Source organism: Uranotaenia lowii, chromosome 2, assembly GCF_029784155.1.
Source record: "Uranotaenia lowii strain MFRU-FL chromosome 2, ASM2978415v1, whole genome shotgun sequence".
Taxonomy (NCBI): domain Eukaryota; kingdom Metazoa; phylum Arthropoda; class Insecta; order Diptera; family Culicidae; genus Uranotaenia; species Uranotaenia lowii.
The window spans coordinates 351,154,459-351,178,109 of NC_073692.1; the positions used below are offsets into that span (position 1 = coordinate 351,154,459).

General features: G+C 37.6%; 1 protein-coding gene across 12 annotated transcripts in view; it reads right to left on the reverse strand.

Annotated features, from left to right (window-relative positions):
• The window catches only part of LOC129749939 (OTU domain-containing protein 7B-like), a 109,419-nt gene continuing 85,768 nt past the window's right edge, over positions 1-23,651 (reverse strand). For all 12 annotated transcript variants that reach the window (XM_055745085.1, XM_055745084.1, XM_055745083.1 and 9 more), the window contains 4 exons: positions 22,656-23,255; positions 14,660-14,849; positions 14,473-14,594; positions 1-5,995 (listed from right to left, as the gene is read on the reverse strand). In XM_055745085.1, the coding sequence (XP_055601060.1) occupies positions 3,837-5,995; positions 14,473-14,594; positions 14,660-14,849; positions 22,656-23,255 (3,071 nt within the window). In that variant the 3' untranslated portion in view covers positions 1-3,836. The remainder of the gene's footprint in view (positions 5,996-14,472; positions 14,595-14,659; positions 14,850-22,655; positions 23,256-23,651) is intronic.

Below are 23,651 nucleotides of genomic sequence, written 5' to 3' on the forward strand. Positions count from 1 at the left end.
TTTTCAGTTTTGATTTCATCAATATCACATCGTGTCGCTCAATCGATTTTTGTTTTTATTCGCCATATATCCTTCTTTGTTTCGCACATATACATAAATTGTATGTTTTGTTTGTATTATTTTTCTTCTGTTTTTTTTTTTGGTAGCTCAACACATTTCTACAATAAGGTTGTGTCCACCTGTATGTTCGTGTGTAATTGAGTCAATCATTTAATTCAGTTTCACACTCACTAGCTTCCATCACTTTCAGCAGATTTTTTGTTTTAGTTGGTTTTTTATTTCTTCTCTTCCTTCGTCTCTTAAAATGAACTGCACACACTTTCCGTATCTCCTTTGGTCAACAACAGTTTTCTTCCATTCTGACTCGCATCATCATACGCGCCGATTTCGAAATACAATAAATATATATTCTATTCTTTGTTTTTTTTTTCTCTTAGTTTCTTAGTAATGTATAAGTTACGTTTTTCCTTTTTTTTTCGTCTTATTTTCATTTCATTTAAACGTATTTTTTTTCTTCTGTTTACTCTGTGTTTCTCTGTATTGTTTTCCCTTTTTGTTTCCATGTAATAGCTCCGCATATCACTTAAGATTCAGTAGACTGTAACAGTGTGTTTTTTGTTTATCTACTCCTCTTTCCACTAAATATCTCTCTGTCTGTCTTATTTCAGCTCTATTAGTTAGTTTGATTCTAGCTTTGTCCACAATTGTGAAGAAAATAAGTCAAGTTTAGACAAATGAAAACGTAAATAAATTTAGAACATGAGGAAATATTGATTTAATGTGAGGGCGTTACTCTATTTCATAGTTCATCTGCTTTGTTTGAGTTCTGTTAACGAGAATAATGTTTTGTTTTCCAACTTCAGTAGTAACAGTTATAACAGATGACTGATTCAACAGAATGTATTCCACATCAAGCGTTTCGTTCTGTAGTTTAAGGTTTGTTCGCAAAACTTCGGGAGACTACTTGGTTTACGTTTATTGAAAAAAAAAAAACTAACGAAACAAAATGCGACTAGGAATCTAAAGTTAAGTACAACGCTACAAATTAAACAAAGCTTAGTTGGTTTATTTGGTTCATAATCTATGCTGATGAATTTCGTTCAATAATATTAGTGATTAATATGATGAATGTTTTAAAAGGCAAACAAAAACGCTTACAGCTAAAATCACGCACATCCACGAAATGCACACACATACAATTTCAATTCACAACTCGATATTTCGAATTTCATCTTTGACACAAACACATTCGTTCGTTACTTTTTAACCTGTTTTTGGCATTGTGTACCCCGCTTTTTCGCTTTCTGTCGCTCTCCCGAATCGATCTCGTTAAACATTTACAGATTCCTCTCATTTTCAGTTTAATCTTTTTGTATGTTAGCAGCCTTAAGGTTTGTTTGTTTTTTTTTCTCTCTTGTAGTAGATCTATAAATTTTTAAGTATAGCTTTTGAAGCAAATTTCGTTTAATGTTTACAGTTTTTGTTTTCTCTGTTTTTGGTACACCAATCTTTTTTTTTTTTAAACTTTCCACAGCCTCCAACTTCAAGCGTTTTCCTTTAGTTTGATTTATTTTTATTTTTCTTTTTTTTCCTTCAACTTTGCGATATGTAACTGTACAAATTCTGACTTTTGGATTTGTTAAATTTGTCATTATTTTTTCAAGGGATAAGTTTGAAAGACTCCAACTCTATTTCACATTCATTGCTTCACTCTCCTCTTTTTTTTTCTCTCTTGCTACGTAGTTTCAACTAACAACAACGGATAGAATCGAGCAACTGGTGAGTACATACTACATTTGAACAGGTCCTGTTGCGTTGCCGATAGATTTTACAGCGCTTGAAACCAGTTATAGTAAGTTCTTTCGTTACGGTATGCTTTTTTTTATTCATTTCTACTGCATTTTTAGAGGCTGAAATATCACTGCCCGTGGCGAGTTTTTTCTTGGAACAGATAAGAAACTTTAAAGAGTTTTTCAAAAAAAAAAAATTCTCCGAACATTAAAAAAATCTGGTTGATCACATTCTGATCCATTCGAATCATAAAACTGAATATGAATTTTGAAACAAATCATGAAAAATTGTTAATTTTCTGAATTCACAACTCTGGACTCTCTATTCTGATTTCTTTATTCTCAAATCTTAGTTTACAACTCCATATTCTCGGTTCTTAGTTCTGAAAATTTTATTCTCAACTCTGAGTTTGAAATATCAATTTTGAGTTGAAATTTTTAATTTAGTTAATTACGGATTTTGATTCTGTGATTTGCACTAAAATCTAAGTTCTCAATTCTCATATTTGATTTTTCAAATGAAATTCGTTTCAGTTCCAGTTCTGATTTAGCAAATCTGGATTGATCCTCAATTATTCTAAAAATTTTAATCACATTTCATATCCACAATTCACAAGTTCTCAGTTTTGAATTCTCAAATCTGCGTTCGTAGTTCAGAATTCTTAAATCTGAGTTCTTAATTCTGAATTTTTGAGTTATCAATATTGAATAATCAATCTCTCAATTTTTCTCAATCTTGAACCGAAATATTTCGGTACTCAAATTTAAGTTTTCAATTGCTGCTTCTGAACTCAATTCAAAAACCCTAAATTTTGAGTTCTCAACTCTGAGTTCAAAATTTCCAACCATGAGTTCCAATTCTCAATTCAGAGTTCTCAATTTGAAGTTCTCAATTATAAATTCTCTGCGAAATATCTCGTTTCTGAATCCGAAAGTCTCAATTTTGAATTCTGAATCCTCAAATCAGAATCCTGATTTCTTTAGTGTCTTTTCTGCAAACTAAGTTCAATGTTCCCTATTCAGAGTTCTCAATTCTTAATTCTCGAATCTGAGTTCTTAATAATGATTTTTCAATTTTAAAATCTCAGTTCTGATTTTTCAATTCTAATTGATAATACTTAAATCTCAATCCTGAGTTTTTACTTTTAATTTTTTTTTCGACTCCAAACTCTAAATTATAAGTTTAGAATCTCAATTTTAAACTTTTTTTTCAAGATTCTGATTTCTGAACTTAAATCTGAATTCTCAATACTTAGTTTTGAATTCGAAATTCTCAAATAAGAAAACTGAAATTGAAATCCAAAATGATCAGAAGGAATTAAGAATCTGAATTCTCAATTTTTAATTTTTAATTCAATTTAAAATCCTTAATCTGCATGTAATATTTTGAAAACTCAGAGTAACAGAAAATTGAAGCAAATGAGCAATTGAACTCAACGGAGTTCGACAACTTAATAATTGAATAATAGGAAGAAAATATTAGATTCTGAAATCTTACAAATCAAAAACAAATCTTCATTCCTAACAACACTTGTCTACTATCTTTAGTTCACTTCGTCGTTCTTCTCAATGTCATTTTACGTTAAATAGTTTTCAATCTACGGAAGGGAAAGCTCTGTTGCTGTTTTTTCTTCACTTTTTCAACTTAATCTAGTCAGCAGGAACTTAGCAAATTAACCAGTTTGATTAATAACAATTGCGAATTGGTATCGAATCCGTAAGTTCTGTTTCAACAAACTGCGGAAAATAAAACTTCAACAATCGGTCTGCAGTAACAACAACCTAATCGAACGCAAATATCACAAACATTCGTTTAACCTTTCGATACCTCGTGTGAATGTGTTATAAATTTTAAACTTTCTTCCTTCTCTTAACAGTTTTGGGCGTGATGTAGAAGCTTGCTTGTGATAAATGAAACGTCTTTACAGAGTGCGGCCTATGTACAAAGTAGATTAGTAATCCGTGTAGGTAAGAAATATATGGGTACTTATATGTAAGTAGATCGTAGAGAACAGAAACAGTTGCTTCTAGCCGTGTTTTAATATTTTAGATGTTGTATTCCGAGCACTTGGAGCAATAGAAGTTGGTATTGATGCTGCCGTAAAATTTACAGCCCTCGGTGCGGCACATCTGATTGCGCCCGTAGTGACTGCTTCCAATCGGTCCGGTTGATCCGTTCGAACCCGGAGGCGAAGACTGCGACGGATGCTGCTGTCTGCTTAGAAGTGTTTCGGAGTTGTTGGAACCGGAAGACGATGACGAAGACATGCCGGAGGAGGAAGATGCACTGGGAAGCTGCTGTTGTTGTTGTTGTTGTGGATTGGCGAAACTGGAGGCTGACGACGTTCCGGGTGGTGGCAACGCGACGCACATTCCTCCGCCGATCGAAGGCGTCCGATTGAGGATGGTATTGCCAGGGGAGTAAACTGTGGCAACGATTCCACCGGATACGGCCGAAGCCGAAGGAATGGGTTTGGCACAGTTTGAATATTCCGGAGAGTGGTTGTTGGATGCTCGTGGCGGCAGAGAACTACGATCTGTCGGACTGAAGCCATGCCGATACGCGGACGAGGGTTGTACCGCGTTTGAAGTTAGAGGTTCCGCTCTTTTGTCATTGTAAAATGTTGACCGAGATAGGTAGAGAGTCTGGTCCAGTTCATGGAGTCGTCGCACAGAAGGAAGTCGTTGAATTCGATTATGACTTTCCATGTCGGCTTGAGTATAGAACTTGGACTTACCGGTCCCATAACGAGGCATGTAATCGTTCGCATTGCACGATTGAGATTCTCGCTTCCGCTGAGTGTCATAACATTCCAAACACATGTAACTTGTGGACACAGTCCCATAATTCAGACATCCGGCGTTTATACAATTTACAAGATCTGTCCCATTATCGGTTCCACCGTAATCACAAACATCCGCTCCAGAGTCGACATATTTGCTGATTTTCTCAAGCTCTCGTCGCTCCTTCAAACGCTCAACTTCCAAAAACCGCTCTTGAGCACACTCCAAATAATTCTTTATCATCTCTTCCTGGTACTCGTGCCTTCGAGCTCTCAGCGTGGCACACAGTATCCTAAACTTTGGATAATCACCTCGCGATGACTTCCCGGAAGAAATACTTGACTTTTTATGCTGCCCACTTTTGCTCCCAATACGCGTTATCGACCCAATATTCTTCTTCAGCTTCTTACTCACACTCTTTCCAATGCTTCCAAACTGCTTCGCCACACTCTGCAACTGCTTGGCCGCCTTACTCTTCCCATTACTGCTGGAACTCGTCGGTCCCGAAAGCGATTGACTCGATGCCGTCATCGCCGTCAAATTCCCTGTAGAACTCATACCGCTATTGTGATTCTCATCCGAAAACACAATCTCCCCGTCGGCAATTTTCTTCTCGTACTCTTCATCCGAGTAGTCGTCGTAAATGTCATCGTCCGGGCTATCCGCCGTCGGTGCGTACACAATATCCAGATACTCCTTCAACAGCGCCACATGCTCCCTGTCCGTCAGAATCCAATTCCCATCACTTCCATCATACTCCCGCCAGTCGAAATCCTTCCCCGGATCGATACAGAACTGAATCGGTAGCAGTTGATTGCTAGCATCCACCAGCGGAATCAAAGCGGGCGGATAGTCTCCGGGTACCTCCATCGCGACCAAGGCCGAAAAATGCGCCATATCATACGCCAACAACAACGGCGCCCGATGACACTCCTGCGATGGCACCTCAAATGGCATATAAACTCCCCCGAAAGGAATCGGCGAAAACGCTTCCCCATTCATGTCCCTCAAGAATACATCCGACACCACAATGATCGTCCTCCTCAAGATATGCGCCAACGCCAGCACGTGAATCTCCTCCAAACTCTCATAGGTCGCACTCTCGTCATCGGTCCCAGCTCCATCCAAACTCTTCTCCATCAACAGAGACCTCCGTCTAGACGCACATTTGAGATTCCGTCTCGGTTCCGGGGATGCATTCGCCACGATCTCCTCCCACTCTCGGGCCCATTCGGTTTCGTTGAACACAAAGCCGGCCTGCCGATTAAGTCGGGTCTGCTGAAATCGCCACCGTCGATACAACGCGTCCCGGAACTCCTCCTTCGAGAGGATATCGTGCAGCGTTCGGCGCAACGTTAGCCTCCGGTCGTGGAAGCCCCACATCGCTAGCGAAGCGGCGTGCAGCAGACAGTTGCCGTCGCCTACAAGATTGAAAGATTAGGTGATGAAATCCCGTTTGTTTTTAAGAAAACGATTTGTTTGTTAATCAGTTTATCGACCTTATCGGTGAAAGTGATGTCCTTTTTATTAAAAACATTTCAAGATTATGAAAATTTATAGACGGATAGAAAGGAGAAATGATGTACCTTGGGGTATATGATGAAAAATGCTCCTAGTAAAATTCTACACGATCATTTCTACCATCTTTTATTTCTCTTAACTTTCTATCCGTTTATAAAATTTCAAAATCTTGAAATATTCTTACAAAAAAAAGACATCACTTTTAACGATAAGGCCGATTACTAATTAACATAACTAACGATGAGTAAATTTTTCAACAAACAGTGGAAAAATTGCAACTAGGTTAATACTAAATGTGATAAAGAAAATTTTCGAATCCAACGATACCGTTGGAGGTATTTCCGCTTATCATTCAACAGATGTCAAATAATATTAAGAAGATCTGACATTGGTATGCAGTAGAATAAAATTCACGGATTGAGATTCATAACTGACACATTTTCTTACAAAGCACTTGGCTAAATCGCATCAATTAAAACCCACATGGATTCGCCGATGGCGAACTTTCTCTCAAAATATGCATGTAAGTACATTTTTACCTCCGTGTAAAATATTCCAACCCTCTAAATCACAACTCTAAGTCGTGAAATTCTATGCTACGTTTATTATGAGGGACTCGCTTTACCGGATCTTTGTAAAAAAAAGTCGACTATGGTAGGTTTACAAAACCTCTTGAAGGGAGATGTGAGTATGTGAGTACTCCTCGTTAGAAAGTAGCTCAATATGTACTGACAACGTTTCAATAAATATATTCTGGCAACACATAATATCATTCCACGAGAGCTCACTCATCGTTGCGTCGCCCTCTTTCGATTGCTGACAGGCCTGCAGGTAAGACGTGCTCCTGATGTGCTGGGTGATTCCCGTCGGAAGTTCCTCGATGTGAGTACCCCTAGTTAGAAAGTAGCTCAATAATAAAGTAGCTAAATAAGTGCTGACAACGTTCCATTAAATATATACCAATCCACGAGAGCTCATCGTTGCGTCGTAATCTTTTGATTGCTGACAGGCCTACAAGTAAGACGTGCTCCTGATGTGGTAGGTGATTCCCGTCGGAAGTTCATGTGGAAACCACATAATGCCAAAGTGAATTACTATCACCTCATCGATGCTTAGGTACAGGCAGGCCTGTTATAGCAGCGATGCCTAACATCGATGGTGAACTTCAGCGATATGCAGCATCTACCCAGTAAGCGCGCTCTCTCAAAAATCGACAGAGAATTCACAAAACTGAGTAATGGGTATCCCGACTTAGGATAAAACGGTTATATTTCGGCGACACTCGCGCACGCCGAGGCCGATATTTCTTCTTGTAGGGCTTGTGATATAGCTCAGTTGGCAAGTCTATTGTCTCCCGAGCCGATGTCCGCGAGTTCGAGCCCAAGAGCAAATATCGAACACAGTTGTACCGGGTAAGTTTTTCAATAACGATCCGCCAACTGCACCGTTGATAAAGTCGCGAATGCCATAAAGATGATAAAACGACTATAATCGAAACAAAAAAAAAATTTCTTCTTGTTCGACTTGAGAGCATTTTTCTGAAGAACTTAACTGGGCCGACGGGGGACGGCTGCTCGTTTGATATTATTCATATTATTACCTCACCGAGTTATTCGTTTCGAATAAACGGTGTGCAAGCAAAGCATTATCAGTTCCAGACGTACCCTCGTGTGGTGCGGTGTGATTTTCCGAAAACTACGGATTAGATCAGTAAATACAAATTTAATTGTTTTTCTATATTTTTCTGTATTTGTACGCTGCGGGAAAAAAGTATGAATCATACAAACGATAAAAATGCGGGTAACGGTTTCTGAAGGGGTAATCCAAAAAGCATTGATTTGGGAAATTGCGTAGTAAATCAGTAAATCAACACCACTGTAACGAAAATCATTCGGCAAGCGTCGGCACATCTGAGTCGAACACACACGTCACGCACGATAGGAACACACAAGCACAATTCGAAACGTGCTCTCTTGGGGCGGGTCTAACCATTTCTACTCACATTTCGTAGCACTCACCCGAGACACGCATGAGGTGTGTTCCTCTCTATCGATGAGATGATGCAAATGATGGCTCTGCGACGTAGTTCCACCTCCCCGTGGTGCAGAGTGGAAACGTGTCTGCAAGTCCGGCGTATTGCAGATGTACGGCCAAGATAACTACCACCAAACCCACTAGAGGCTGTCGACGGGTCTGCCAAACCCGCGCGGAAGAAGTGGTGCACCCGGGTACTTAGGTACCAGTACTTGGGTGTGAGCGTGAGGGTCCAACACGCGTTCGGGGGGTCATGGCCCTGAAATGCGGATGTGACCGGAGGGGGAGCGATCGCCAATTCGTTTTGCGTTTCGGTGGGTTTAGACCCGACTTGCAAAATGAGTAGATGCGCAAAGTGGTGGCCAAATGGTGGGCCGATCACTTAGGGACGTGTTTTACACGTCAGTGTCTGAGAGGCACAATTTGCCGGAGTTGTCAGGGTTCGACACGTTCGATCTGCGCTTCGGGGAGTAAAGCACCCGACTTGAAGAGTGAGTAGTTGCGCTGAGTGGTGACTTAAGTCAACACTACTTGTGAGTTCGGAGGAGTCTGAGTCCTACACGTGGCTTAGGAGGCTTACCCCCCTGACCCGCGTGTTCGAACAGAGAAAGCGTCGTCGACAACTCGCTTCGTGTTTCTGAACTTCCTGGACTAGATCCACAAAGCTTGTAGTAGCGCTACATGGGGACCTCATTCACACGATGAAATGTCGGGTCCTAGCTCGTCAGAGGAGGGGCTGCGCATCGAATTGTGTTAGAATGAGGTATTGCCGACAGAGGATTCGGAAACGAGTATTGCCTTTTAGCGCACTAGAGCGAATTGACCTCCCACTATTGAAGCAAAGTGTGTCAAACAGTTCGAGGTGGGAACAAAGATCAGTGGCCCCAGGTGGACTTTATGGCATAGGGGGTACAGTGTTCCTTAGCATTGTATCATGAATCGTCCAATTGCACACACGGACCCAGAGTAGGAAACTGGGGGGACGCGGTGGCTCACCGCACCTTGGAATGCAATCCGTAAAATGGATTTACCACCTGAGTTAACAACCAAGGCTGATAAATTTCAGTCAATTTCGTTCTACCCGATCAACGTCTAGTAGTCAATGTCATCGAAAGAATATCAATGTCGTCTACCAGTTGAATGACCAAGCTACAATGTCAGTCATTTAGCAATGTCAATATTGAATGACATTTTTGCGCTCCACTCGCATCACAAATACGGTCGTCTTTCTATTTCATTTTCTGGTTGTGTTGGGAGCGATTTTACGTTATCAGTTGAGAAACAGTTGAAAAATGTAGTTGTTGGCTGTAAAAAGGAAAAACTCATAGTAAGCACTATGTCGTTCATTCAACTTGGTCATGACATTGACATCGCATGACATAGACATGTAAAGCAGTATCAAAGTCGGCTGACATTGGCTGTCTGACACTGATAATTTGCAGCCCTGTTAACAACTAATGAAAAAAAATGATGCAAAATCGCTAGAGAAATCGATACGATTTCTCTTCCGTGGCACCACGGATTTAGTTGCCCTAAACGTTCGGTCTAGAACTGGGAAACTGGCTATTAAGATCATATTACAATTATCCTAAGCGTTTATCTTCCTAAGACAAGATGAATGAGTGGCATTTGGCATAGCATGCAAGTTCTTGCATTTTGCGCAAAAAAGGATTCTATCGTCTGACCATGGTAATAAAAGACTGGAGCTCTACCTACTACGTTACGGTCGATGGCTAAAATAACAAAATAGAAACACATATCTAAATCATTCTGTCACACCTAAAGCACCAATAACCTAATTCCAAAGGAATGTCCTTTTTAACGAGTTAACACTTTCAAATTACCAAACAACCGTTCGGGTTCAATAAAGACCCAAATGGTTTCCAGCGCATAGTGAATAAATGGCTTCCTCATTGGTAAACTTTCTCTCAGAATATGCATGTGAGTACATTTTTACCTCCGTGTAAAATATTCTAATCCTTCAAATCACAACGAAAACGATTTTTCAAAAGATATAGCAAAGTTGTAAAGTTCTATGCTACGTTTATTACGAAGGACTCACTTTGCCGGACATCTGTTACTTTGGTAGGAATTTGGCAGTTTGGACCACGGGTTCAGTTGCCCTAAAAGTTTGGTTTAGAACTGGGAACGTCCTAGAATCTTTAAAATGGTAAGCATAATTTGTATAATGAGTATCTTAGAAGGGAAGCAACTTTCATCGATGGTTAAAGGCTTTGCATTTGCTCAGGAGTCTGGTTGATCGATGCTTTGATTTGAGCAAGAGAATTTTTTTTAAAAGCCTTCAATTTCATTGAAAAAAAACTTATTCTATGCTCATAAAAAATTGCTTAATTTACCGAAATCAACAACATAATGTTTGAACAAATTTAATCATTTAAACCATCTATAAAAATACATTTATTTTCGAAAAAAAAGTGAGCTTGAATTTGATTCAAGTTTACTATTTTAGTTTGGAATTTCACTCTTAAAAAAACTGCAATATTTATAAAGTTCAGCAATGCATCGAGGAAATATGGCATTATCTGCAAAATTTTATAATTTATTTTCAGCTTTTTTTATTTTTTCAAAGATCAGTTCTACAGTTGTCCTAAATATTCATCTTAAAGTTCATCTTTATAGTATGTGATGAATGAGGATTCGATCTTCTGACCATGGGAATAAAAGACTGGAGCTCTATCTACTACGTCATGGTCGATGGTTAAAATAAAAAAAAAAAATAGAATCACAAATATAAATAATTCTGTCACACCTAAAAAATCTCCAATAGCACAGTTCCAACCTTTTTAACGAGAGAACAATTTCAAATTACTAAGCAACCGCTCGGGTTGAATAAAGACCCAAACAGTTTCCAGCGCATGATGAATATGGTTATGGCAGGTTTGGGACCAGAATACGACATGTCAACATGGACGACATCGTAGTGCGTGTTGAAAATTTACTTCATTATAAATAAAAATTGAATTCGAATGGATACCATATTTTTCTTAAGACTTCCGTACAAAACCTGCATATTTACAGGATTTACTGGACGTATCATTTACTTTAGTAATCATGTGTTATCCGGAAGAATGAGCCTCGGACCGTAAAGTAGTGCTGTGATTGCCAAGTATCGAGCTTAGAAACGGAATCAATATACGTGTGCGTAAATTCTTTTTATATCGCCTTAGAGTTTTAAGAATCCTGCCAAAAACGATACGGTAGGGGACGTCGAGCTAAAGTGGTGACACCTACCATGGTGAATATCATCAAGAAGCGCGTCTAGAGAAATCTTCGACGTAGTATCACTAAGTTGGCGGGTGAACTCAAATTAACAGATTGATTTTTCGTCGGATCCTGAGAGACCAAGACGAACAAGATCCAAAGCATTAAGCTGTTCCAGTGAGACAAAAACAAGAACAGGTAAAAGAAGAAAAGTTGAAGAATACCATGGTTTCTAATGAGGAACTCTGAACTCTACAGCTGTTCGTTAAAAAGCGAAACGACGGCTGCAAGTTACCAGAAATACTAAAAACCCATGCCGACATCAGGCGACAGAAACCTTTACCGTCGAAGATCGGGTCTGGAATCTCCCGTTATGTTGAACTTTGCTGACGAAGTACCGTGACCGGCCCTAATTCTGCGCAGTCCCAAACTCTGCGCATTTTCATATTCAAACAGAAATATTTCAAGATGTGATGAACAAAATATCCATAAAACCAGCTGAAACTCTTCAGTTACTGTTTATCTTCAAAATGCTTCCAAATATTTTGAAATCTGATGAATTGTTCGCGAGAAATGGAAAAAATCAAAATAAATGTAGGAAGCAAACGTTGAAAAATGGCCACCGTTAGCTGTACAGCTTAAGTGTTAGGAAAACAAAAAGATCAAATGAAACAGTGTTAAACAGAATTTTCTCATTGGAAATGCCTTTACGTGAAAGATAAAATCATTCTCAACATTTTGAGAAAAAAATTTGAGAAAAAAATGGTTTTTCAAATCAAAACAATGATTTTACCAATGCGCAGAATTTGACACCATTTGTTTACTTATGTTCCTAATGCGCAGAATGAAAAGCACCGGAGTTAACTGATGTTAAAGCTGCAAGGAATTGAATGCAGGGAGTTAGGAGACTTTCAATTACAGTTTTCTAACAAGTTTTATGAAGATTTTGTATCCGTAAAGTTGTTGGGAGTTTCTTAGGAATCCCTTCGAAACTATATCTTTTGTTGACAAACAAAAAAAGAAAATCTTGATTTGCGTTCTCTATCGCGTTCGCGTGTTAATCGTTCAGTCCCAACTTTACAGACTGTTCCGACGTATAGAAGCAGTTCCGGCGAGCCACAAAATCGCCCAAGCCGGGGGAACTACGCGAAGCTTCTCTCGGTTCACCTGCTCACTCACACTCGTTAACTAACTGATACTGAATGATATTAAACCAAATGAAGCAGCGCGTAGGGCCCCCAGCTGGGGCGATTTTGTGGCCCGCCGGAACTTCTCCTCCATGTCGGAATAGTGTGCACTGCACACCAACCAAACAAGTTAATTTGACCAGATCCGGCGAAGAACTTGATCGGTCAAGAAATATTGGGTAAGCATCTGCAAGTAACATATGTATAGCAAGTGTAAGAAATAGTGAAAGAAATCGTCACATAAGCTTCAAAGATCCTAGGCTTGAATTGGCAATTTTTTATAATTTGCAATACTTTACTAAACGTAAAACATGTTTTTAGGACTTTTTAATTAAATTCAATGTTTGTCTTACAAGTACGGAATGGTATATTGGTTTTATTTGGGTGCGCAGAATATGGGACATATGCGCAGAATAAGGGCCACTTGATTTTTTTTCAAATGTTGTAAATAATCCACATTTTTGCTCCAAAGTTGAGCTCTCATTATTTTTGCCGTTAAATTTGTTAGTTTGCCCAACTGTACACGAAATTTTGAGGAAATTCATTGAAAGGTAAATTTTTAATAACTTAAAACATTTGAAAAATCCTTAACTGCGCAGAATTAGGGCCGTTCACGGTACAACCGGAAAACCCTGAAGAAGGGGATATCAACCAATTTACGTGTAGTGAACTAGTTCCACGATATCTCATTGAACCGTGGACACGTTCTCATTTAGGTTTTAGATCTGCGCTCCGCCTCACAAAGCGAAGAAAATCCAAATATTGATTGGAGATACATATATTTTTCAAGATTCAACACACTTTATAGTTTTCGACATGCCATCTGGTGTTCCACAAGGTAGTCACCAGGACCGCCTATCATTGCGTTTTTATAAACGATATAGCTACCTCCCTCAACTCCATCAATTGTGCTTTAAGAGTACATCAACAAATTACTGTTATGATGTGATACGCAAGTGATGGAAGTGGATGTTGTTTCCAACATGCATAGGACTAGAGCATCAATTGTATTGGACTCTACGCTCAGTGACTCCACACTAGAAACAGTTTCAACGATAAAAGATCTTGGAATTACTTCCGATCAAAAGCTCTCGATCGCACCACATTTCTCGACAACATGCAAAATCGTTTGCCTTTTTCGGATTTCTTTGTCGAAATACACTGAGCTTTGAAGACCCCTTTGCCTTAAAACTGTATTCTGCCCATGAGTACGAAGTGTCCTGGAATATGCTGCACCTGTTTGGGCACCTTATCAATCCGTTCACATCGAAAGGATAGAGAGGGTCAAGAAAAAAAAATCTCCGCTATGCATTGCAAAGATTGTCCTGGCCAGATTCTGCACGCTTACTACCTTATTCCGAGAGAAAGGTGGTCTTGTGTCATTGACGTCTTTGAGCCAAAAAATGACGTACTTGCAACGGGTTTCCGTGTACGACATCTTAACTAACGTTATTGATTGCCCGCAATTGATGTATTCTCTCAATCTGTCTTTGACTTCAACATATCAAATCCGATGTTTGAACGGTCAAAGACTCCAAATAAATAATAATAAAACATCGAGCTCGGAGTGACTGATGTGTTCGTCTAACTAGAACCCTATGGACTTTACTGGCTGAAATACTATACAAACTTCAAGCTTTTTGCTCGAACATTTCCCATGGTCCAATCTGGTACAAATTTTTCATACAACCATTTAGTCTGTAACACGTGGCAAACTTGCTAGATACTTGTGAAAAATATCCGTTTATCCCATGAAAAACGTCATAGAAATTCGTTTTCAATCCTCCATACCAAAATGATAGCCTTGAATGGATCACAACGATAACATTTATCGACGTTGTTAACGATTACGTGATTTGATATTGTCATGTATGAACACTCTTGTGTCGGTTTTGGCCCATATATCTGGTCAAATTTGAACTAGTATCACTTACCTGTGGTGGCCAACGGCCACAGCTTCCGGCACACTCCGGAATCATACCACCAGTTCAGCCGGTTGGTAGCTTCCAGCGAGTTGAGGGTCGAACTTTCGATTAGATCTTTTTCGAGGAATTTTCTGCAAACGAAAAATTAAATTAGAATACATATTCCGTTTCCCCCTGGACGGTTACTGGAACTTACCGAAACTCGTCCGAATACTTGGTCAGATCCGGCAGGGTGAAGGTGTAGTCCGGCGTGTCAATGAAGTTCAGATTCTTCTCGTTCTGCTCGTGGCAGTGGGTGTGGAAGTCCATCTCGAACTCTTGCCGGGCCCGGGAAACCAGCGTCACATTTTCCGTTGCCCGAGAAATGCCCCGTTCTAGCTTTTTACCTGGGGATGGAAATAGAGAAAAACAATTGACAATAAACTTAATACTGCTCAGGAAAATAGTTTCATGCAACAAATAAGCGTAATTTCTCCGATAGTAACATTTACAATAATTTAAATTAAACAAGAAAAACGAAAGAAACAACCTGATAACAAAAGTTTAAATTGAATTCATGATTTTTCTAGAAACTGAAACCGAGCAAAGAAACAACAACCATACTTTATCCGACAATCGCATTTCTAATGTAGCTAATTTTTTTTTTTTTTTTTTTTTTGAAAATAAAAACAAAACACAGCCTACAAGATAAGGTCCTTGGCAAAAGTTGAGCTTTGAGCGAACACATAGATACATACACAGACCCTCTAAAATATTACATCACGATAAAAAGTAGCTCCTGTAAAGCTGGCGTTCCAAATTACTACGCTGGAAGCTTTTTGTTTTTTGGCCCCAACCCAGCATCACAATTCAGAAGTGATAGCACGATGGTATGACGTCACACAGTAGCACTTGTTGGCGGTAGATACGTGTGACCGAAAACAAATGGGGTGCAATTTTTCCCTTTTCTTTTCCTCTGTTCGGAAATAAAATTTCTGGTATGGAATGAAAGGTATCAAGGAGGGAAGACTGCTGTAATATGCCCCTATGAGGTTGGCTACAAATGGCAAAACTATAGTAGGGCAGGGCCGTAGGAAGAACCGACTCATGGGGGGGGTTTTGGTGACTGATTTTTATCTATGATTTTTTGCCCAACAAAACAAAAATAAAAAAAATTAAAACAAATTATGTTTGTAACAATTAAATTTTTCATTTTTAAGAAATTCTACATCAATTGTTTTCGTATTGAATCGTAACTTTGGAAAATTGGTTCTAAACCTAAAAGGTGAGCAAAAGTTTTTTAATTAAATCTTTAGTAACAAAATATGGAATTCGTTTTCATCGATGGTTAAAATCTTTGAATTTGTTTATGAGTCTGGAAGATCAAACTCATTTCATTTGAGCATAAAACATATTTTTTTTCACGAGCCTTCAATTTTTTTAAAAAAAACTTAATCTGTTCTCAGATCAACCAAGCCCAATCTTCTTAACTAAGTTGTGAGTTTTGATGAAAATAAATCAAATTTCAAAAAAAAAAGTAAGAGAAGAGATAAAAATTTTTCGGATCAAATTTGCTTGATGCAAACTGGAACCAAATTTATGATTATAGTTTGAAATTCGGCTGAAATATTCAAAACGTCAAATAATCTACACCGAGAAAATTAAGAATTTTGTGCAGAGTTTTGAGGTGACAAATCAGGTACATGATTCTTCAACAGCACCAATTTTCCATAAAAAATCAATTCCATAATGAAAATCCTGTGGATGATTTTTCTCAAAATAATATTAAAGTTTTTTTTATCCATAAATCAAAATCTATAAAATTAACTCAAATTCTACATTTTATTTGTGCTTTCCAGCTGAGTTGTGTGCTCAAGAAAAATTTATTAAAAATTTGAATTCTGGAAATTTAATTCACAAGCTCAAGTTCTCTTGAATTCCTCAATAATTTTATGTTGATTGTAAAACTTATTTTCAAGCTAAATTTTTTTATGAACTTTGAATCCACTTTTTTGGTTTCTTTTTTTTATAAGAATTTAATCATTAAGGTCATTCTTCCTCGAAATCTGCATTCTGAAGCTGTATTCTGAACATGAATTCAAAAATTGAACAGTGAATCTGATTCCGAATTTCTATTCAATTTCTGAAATGTACACAAAATAAGATTTTATAATCTCAATTCTAAGTACAAAAAAAATAAAGCCATGTTTAGAGCTCATTCATCAATGTATCATTTAAATTTAGTTGTTCTGGTTTAATCTAAATTCATTATTAAAATTATTTATTATTTATCTGTATTGCGAATCTTAATGAAAATTTGAATTTCAAATGATAAATCTGAATCTAGTTTTCAACTCATGATTGCATATGATTTTCGGAAATCAGTGTTCAAATTTGATATGAAATGCAAAACCAAATTTCAGCCAGAGTTTCAAAGCAGCTTTTCATTACTAATTTCTGATGATATTTCGAACTGAAAATAAAGTATCCTAAACTGGATGCAGAATCCGAAATACGAAAATAGGAATACAACTTTAGTTAAATAAATTTGGAACTAGAAACCACCGAAATGGGTTTGATTTAATTTTGAATTTAATAATAATACCTGAATTTTTATGAATAAGTGAGAAAATTTTGAAAAACTGAAGCAGAATTTTGAACTTGGGATGGGTTTTTGGGGTTTTGGCATTAGTTTTTAGTCGAGATTGTTATTTTTGCTTTGTTATAATAATTTTGTTATAAATTCTAAATTTTGAGTGTAAAGTAGAAAACTTCGCTTGCTTTTATGGACCCTCATGGGGGGGGGTTTAACCCCCAAAACCCCCCCCGTTCCTACGGCCATGTAGTAGGGTAACAAATTAAATTTCTCTAATGTATTTTACGTCACGAAATTTGTTACTTCATAAAACGTTTTATTTCCGAAGACATTTTACGGTATCAAATAATATGTTGGGCTTGTTATGTAGCTCAGTTGGCAAGTCAGTTGCTTTCTTAGCCGATATTCGTGAGTTCGAGGCCAAGAGTAAAAATCGAACACAGTGTAACGGATAAGTTTTTTAATAACTGCCCGCCAACTGCAACGTTGATATAAAGTCCCCGATAAAAAAAGGTAAAACGACTATAATCGAAACAAAATTCCAGCGGCTTTGGTGTAGTGGTTAGAGTTCAAGTCATCTACGCTAAAGTTCATGAGATCGAATCCCGGTCATGGCATACATAGTACACTTTCTGTGGTCTGGTGGTTTTAGTATTTGTAAGATGCTAGCCATAATAACTTCGAAAAATGTACGCTTAGAGTTAAGGAAAGAAGATCTCTTCAAAGAAACTTGAAGTTTCACTGATATCCTATGTGTGTGTGAACGTTATTCAAAAAATAAAATAAAATGTTACCAAGGAGCCAAGTAAACTCCGCCTCTTTATATGCAAACTGTCGATTCATATGAATGCTTTTGAAACACCTTTTTGATTATTATTCGGATCATGATCTTTGCACAGATAAGTATTGAATGAATTAAATCGTTAATATAATCTATATTTTTATTATTAGAAAAAATATTACGGCAACGACTGTCTAAGGTAGTGAAAGAAAATTCACCAAAACTCACTTCAGACCTTTAAAGGCCTTTTATTCAAGGTAGGCCATTTGTTAGATAGATTCTAGGGTTATGCAAATGGAAATTTATGGAAGCCCTCCTCCTCCCTTCCTATATCCTCAATGCTATGATCCCACAGCCAGAAAGAAGGGATTTTAAATAATCATAAAAATGTTTTTCGTATAAAAAACCATCCCATGCCAAATTTGGTTACATTCCCTTGATAAATTTTCGAGTGAGGCAAAACTTATAAGATGCCGCCTTTCTATCTACCAAATAGTAAATAGAAGTAGGGAAGGGTGCCAAATATTCATAGAAACATTTATTGTACCCAAACACACTTCAATGCCAAACTAGGTTCCATTTGCATCAGCAGTTCTCGAGTTATCCAAACATGTCATTTTTGTTTGGTAGGTTCCCTCCCCTATCTAGTAAAGAGGAGGGGTCTTAAGCCTTTATAGGAACCCGGACTCAAAAGACCCACCTGCCAAGTTTCAAGCATATCGGTCAAGTAGTTTCCGAATTTTAAGGGAAAAGACAGACAGAAATTCATTTATATACAGGGGGACACAAAAGTTCCCGGACTTTTTTAAAATGCTTCAAAGCCATAACCATGTTTAAGAATTCATCAAACAAATTTTGAGGATTTTTATTTGCTGTAGAATGCATCTGCCGAACCTACTTCAGCAATTGGTGGTAGTGAAGTTACTCAGTTGTGAAATTCTTGTCATTGTTGAAGAAAACCCTGCGGAGGGTATAAGTAGCGCGCAGTGTCAAAGGCACTTTCTACTTACTGAAAAATGTATGGAGGTCTACGGAAGGTGTTTGTAGTTATTCTTGTATTTTTTCTTCCGGTTCAACCTGAAAGCCAAGTTTTTTTAAAGATTTTTTTTAATTATTTTAAACTATTCCTTATTTAATTCGATATACAATTTTTAAAAACTACAACTCTTTGAAAAATATATGGGAAATCGCGTAGTAAGGAAGCTCTGAAGCTCTTTTCCGAATTTATTTCAGAATTTAAGAATGATCAAAGCAAGATTTTAAATTTTGTGAAACGCTAAGAAGAGCGAGAAAAAAGTTTATTGAGAATCCGAGATCATGATCAAAATCAGGATCAATAATAAGATAATAAGATTAAGTTCAAGAGTCAGCTTTGGGTTTTTTTGTTTTCTTTTATTTATGGTCAATAAAAACAGGGTCCAAGATCATAATCAGGATCAATGATCAAGATCAGTAGTCGAAATCAGGATGCAGAATCAGCATTGTGAACCGGAAACAAAATCCGGGATAGTATTTAAGATTCAGAAACAGGATCAAAATCTGAATCTGAATCTGGATTCAAAAACAGGATCAAAATCTGAATCAGTGCCGGAGAAGGTATTCACGTGGCTGAATCGAACGAAACATCCGTAACAGGAAATGAAGAAGAGATCTCGGAGGAAAGTGAGCCAATTCTGGTTATTGGAGAAGATGAAGGAAGCAGCAACGGTAAAAAACTGAGCAGCCATCGGATGTTCTGGAAATTACTGATGATGCAGAGCATCATGGAAAAGGTGCAGCGACGGAAGAGACGAAAAAACATTTTAAGCGGTCGAAACGCGGTAGACAAGAATTGAAAACGAACAACAGAAGTGAATCCGAAACTTCGACTGAATCTGATTCTGGATTAATCAATGTACCATCTTCGCCTAGTTTTTTGGAGGCACAAAGTGCACTTACAAGAGCCAGATCGAAATCGAATCAGCAGAAAAAACATTAAAAACCTTTCTCTCTCGGCTCAGTAGTTTGGAGCCTTGTAATGTAGATTAGGTTTTTTAAAAATTAAAAAAAAAACATTTAACTTGAATAAATGTATGTAGAGGACAAGCAACATTGAAAAATGTAATATGAAAAGGAATTAATCATCTGGACTGTTTAAGGATTGTTGTAATTGTAATGAGATAATTATTTGTGAAATAGTTTTAAAAAGGAACTCAACACAACTGTAGATTTTAATTATTTAAAAAAAAAAAAAATCTGGATACAGGATCCGGGATTAGATCAAGATTCATATTCCAGGAACAGGACCAAGGATTCAGGATCAGAATTAGGTTTTCAAAGTATGGACTCAGGATCAGAATACGGGTGCATTAGTATGTTAGATCAGAATCGATGATCCGAGATCAGGATTTAAAATTTAGAATCAGGATGAAGTATCTAGAATAAGGTTACCAGATTGCTCAGTTTTATCCGGGTTTGCCTGGATATTTAACACTAAACGTACCGGAGGCGGTCAAATGACGGTTTTTGAATTTTTAACGATGATTACGCCTTATATAAATATTTTTTCTTAAATTTAACGACAGGACTATTTTTATTTACAAAATGTAAGTATTTTTGCGTTTTTAAATTTTTTTATGTGTTGCGGTTTTCGAATAACGCATGTGGTATACCTATTCATACCGCGAGCGGTCAAATGACGGCAAACACCGTTTTTGCTAAAACTCCCTTGTTTCTCGACCAATTTTGACGAAATTTATAGTTTTGAAAAGCTTTTAATTCGACTCAAATATGTTTCTCAGACAATTTTCAGCTACAATCAATTATTTCTAAGTTATTTGAAGTTTAAAAAAAAAAATTATGAAAAAAAATACCTCAGAAAATAGGCTGTAAATCAGTTATAAAGTGATAGAAAAAAAATTTCACTTAGTGCCTCAGAAAGCTGAAGTTAGAAGCTATATGTTGCACATATGGAATATTTTTTTAAAAAATTTCCAAGATCATGGCTACAAAAAAATGTACAAAAGTTGTGTAAAACCCGTACTTTTCAATCAATCAACCGCCAAAGCTGTTCCTGTTACAGCAGAAATTTTTTAAAAATTGAATTGGAAAGTTGACGTAATTTGTCACATTTTGGCATCTTTAGATTTTTAAAATACGCGATACATGATTTATGACGACTTTTCAAAGGGAGCTATTTTTCGAACTTTTTATCAATTGGGATTTTCTGAGACAATCCCTACACCTAAATTCAGATTTGCACTGGATTTTGAGTATGCTATCGTAAGGTTTAGGCTTTAAAACTATATGCAAAAGAAAGCAAATTTCATACCGGTTCTAGTGGTGTAACTGCATTGGCGGTGTGATGCTTGACAAAAATATACAGCCTATTTTCTGAGGCATGTTTTTTCATAAAATTTTTTTTGAACTTCAAATAACTTAGAAATAATTGATTGTAGCTGAAAATTGTCTGAGGAACATATTTGAGTCGAATTAAAAGCTTTTCAAAACTATAAATTTCGTGAAAATTGGTTGAGAAACAAGGGAGTTTTAGCGAAAATAGTGTTTGCCGTCTTGACCGCTCGCGGTATGAATAGGTATATACAAAGTGTCGATATGTTTAGTGTTAATACAAAATTTGGGAACAGTCCGGCCCGGCCCGGGTGCCCGAATTTCTTTGAAAAATGCCCAGATTTTGCCCGGATTAATACACTATATTAATAAGGCAAATAAAAAAAAACAAACGTCTCCAAAACAAAATTTTTTTAGCTTGTTGTATAAAAATAACCATGAAAGGTTTTTTGGAAGCCTTAAATACGATTCAAAATATGTCGATAAATATTGATGAAAAAAAATTTTTTTCAGTTTTTTTTCTTGATTTTGGTTGATAGGGGAGATGGGGGCATAATGGCCACCTTAAGGAAAATGCTTATTTAACCATAGAGAACAGCTGTAATATGTAAATTAAATCATTGTTTCGTGTCCAGACACTCAAATAGTCTATTGCATAATTGGATGAAACTTGAAAAAGTAGATAAAAACGTTTTAAAATGCATTTTAAAAATTTTTGCCGAAAGCTGAAAACCAGTCACTGTAGAGGCATAATGAGAAACCCCCCGAGGCAGTATGAGCACCATTAATGAAGGCATAATGAGCGTTGGTTAAAGTAGGATCTATCCTGAAATTTACTGCAATAGAAATGTAAGGTTGAACACTCGATTGTGTAAATTTATAACAAGTAAAACATTGAGAAAATACAGGAAAAAATTACAGGTAGGTACGTCGTTAGTTAATTTTCGGATTCACGGTATAACCCAAATCATTTCTACTATGTTTTTTTTCCTTACTTTTTTTCGTACGGGATTTTCATCCTCTCAGATGATCCATCCCTACAAAATCCTAGACAAAATTTTGATGCAATTTCCAGAACCAACAGAAAAGAAATTTCAGCTCATATACATATGTATTTATTTTCCATACGTAGACTCATTCCAATGCGAGAGAAAATAGAAATCAATATTTTTCTTGAAAGGTGTACTTTGCCCATATTCCCCCTCTACACAGATATACTGTTTTCCTTTTGCCGATAGATTCTACTATAGTAAATGAGAAAGTCCTAATCCGTTGTTAGCAAACATTGATGGAGGTATGTTGGGCGATGTTGGCGATGAGCAGGTTTTGGGGATGTGACAAGTTTACAAATAAACCGAACCACTGCTGGTGAATATGAAAAAAAAACAATAACTTTCGGAACCCAAGTTTGGATAAGAAAAGGCAACAAAAAACAAACTAAACCTAAAGCCATGAAGGAATGTTCCCCATATATGTTGTTAAAACATAAACACACAGTCTACGTACAGTCAAAAATGTCAATCGAGTCGGTTTTGGTGAGCACCGGCTTGAGCATTCCGTTGTGGCTGCCGGCGCTGCTGCTGAGGCCGCTGGTGGCGGTCGTCGTGGTTGTGTAATGACTGGAAGATGATCCAGCTCCGATGCCGCTGCTGCTGCCGGTGCTAAAATTGCTGCTGCTAGTGGTACTGGTCCGTGGACCAATCGGCGGATGATGATGGTGGTGAATCGATGGCGGCGGCAACGCCAGCCCACTCGAATGAGATTGATGGTGATGCAACAGACTGTTTCCGGTTCCGAGTCCGTTGCTGTTGGTGGAGTGATGAGGAGGTTGTTGTAGCGACTGCTGATGGCCGAACGATGAACTGCTGTTGTTGGTGATGCTCGATGAAGCCGGGGAAGCTTGCTGCTGCAGCATGGATGATGTCGTCATCGTGTTTGTTCCCGAGCCGGGCAGCAGTGACGGGAAGGATCTGGCCGATAAGGGAATCGTATTGCTGATGTTGCTGTTCTTGCTGATGATGCTACTTTTGGTACCACCGCTGATTTGTGCTTTCATTAATATCTCATTGTCGTTCTTCTTGTTGAAGTACTCGGTAGTTGATGTATCTATTTGTTGTGCAGTGATTACGATAGTAAACGACAATCGATGGTGGTATCCATGGGTGATTTTTTTAAAAGTAGCAGGTCCATCAATTTGTCGGCGAGCGATGGAATGAGAAAAAAGAAAATTGTTTATTAACAAATTTGCAACTACTGATTGATTGGAAATTGATTTGGTTGTGGTGGAATGAGGTTCTTCTGTATTATTAGGAACTGAAACCGCCCGTCTTCATCCATCATGTCGAGATCTAGAATTTCAAAGGTTAAACCGAATTTTCATAACGCCATGGTCTGTAGTCCTTAAAATGACGCTCAAATTTGGTCAAAACTAGCGTAACATTTCATAAGGGCGAAACTGGCAATTGTAAACAAATCAAGTAAACTGACATTCTGGATGTACTT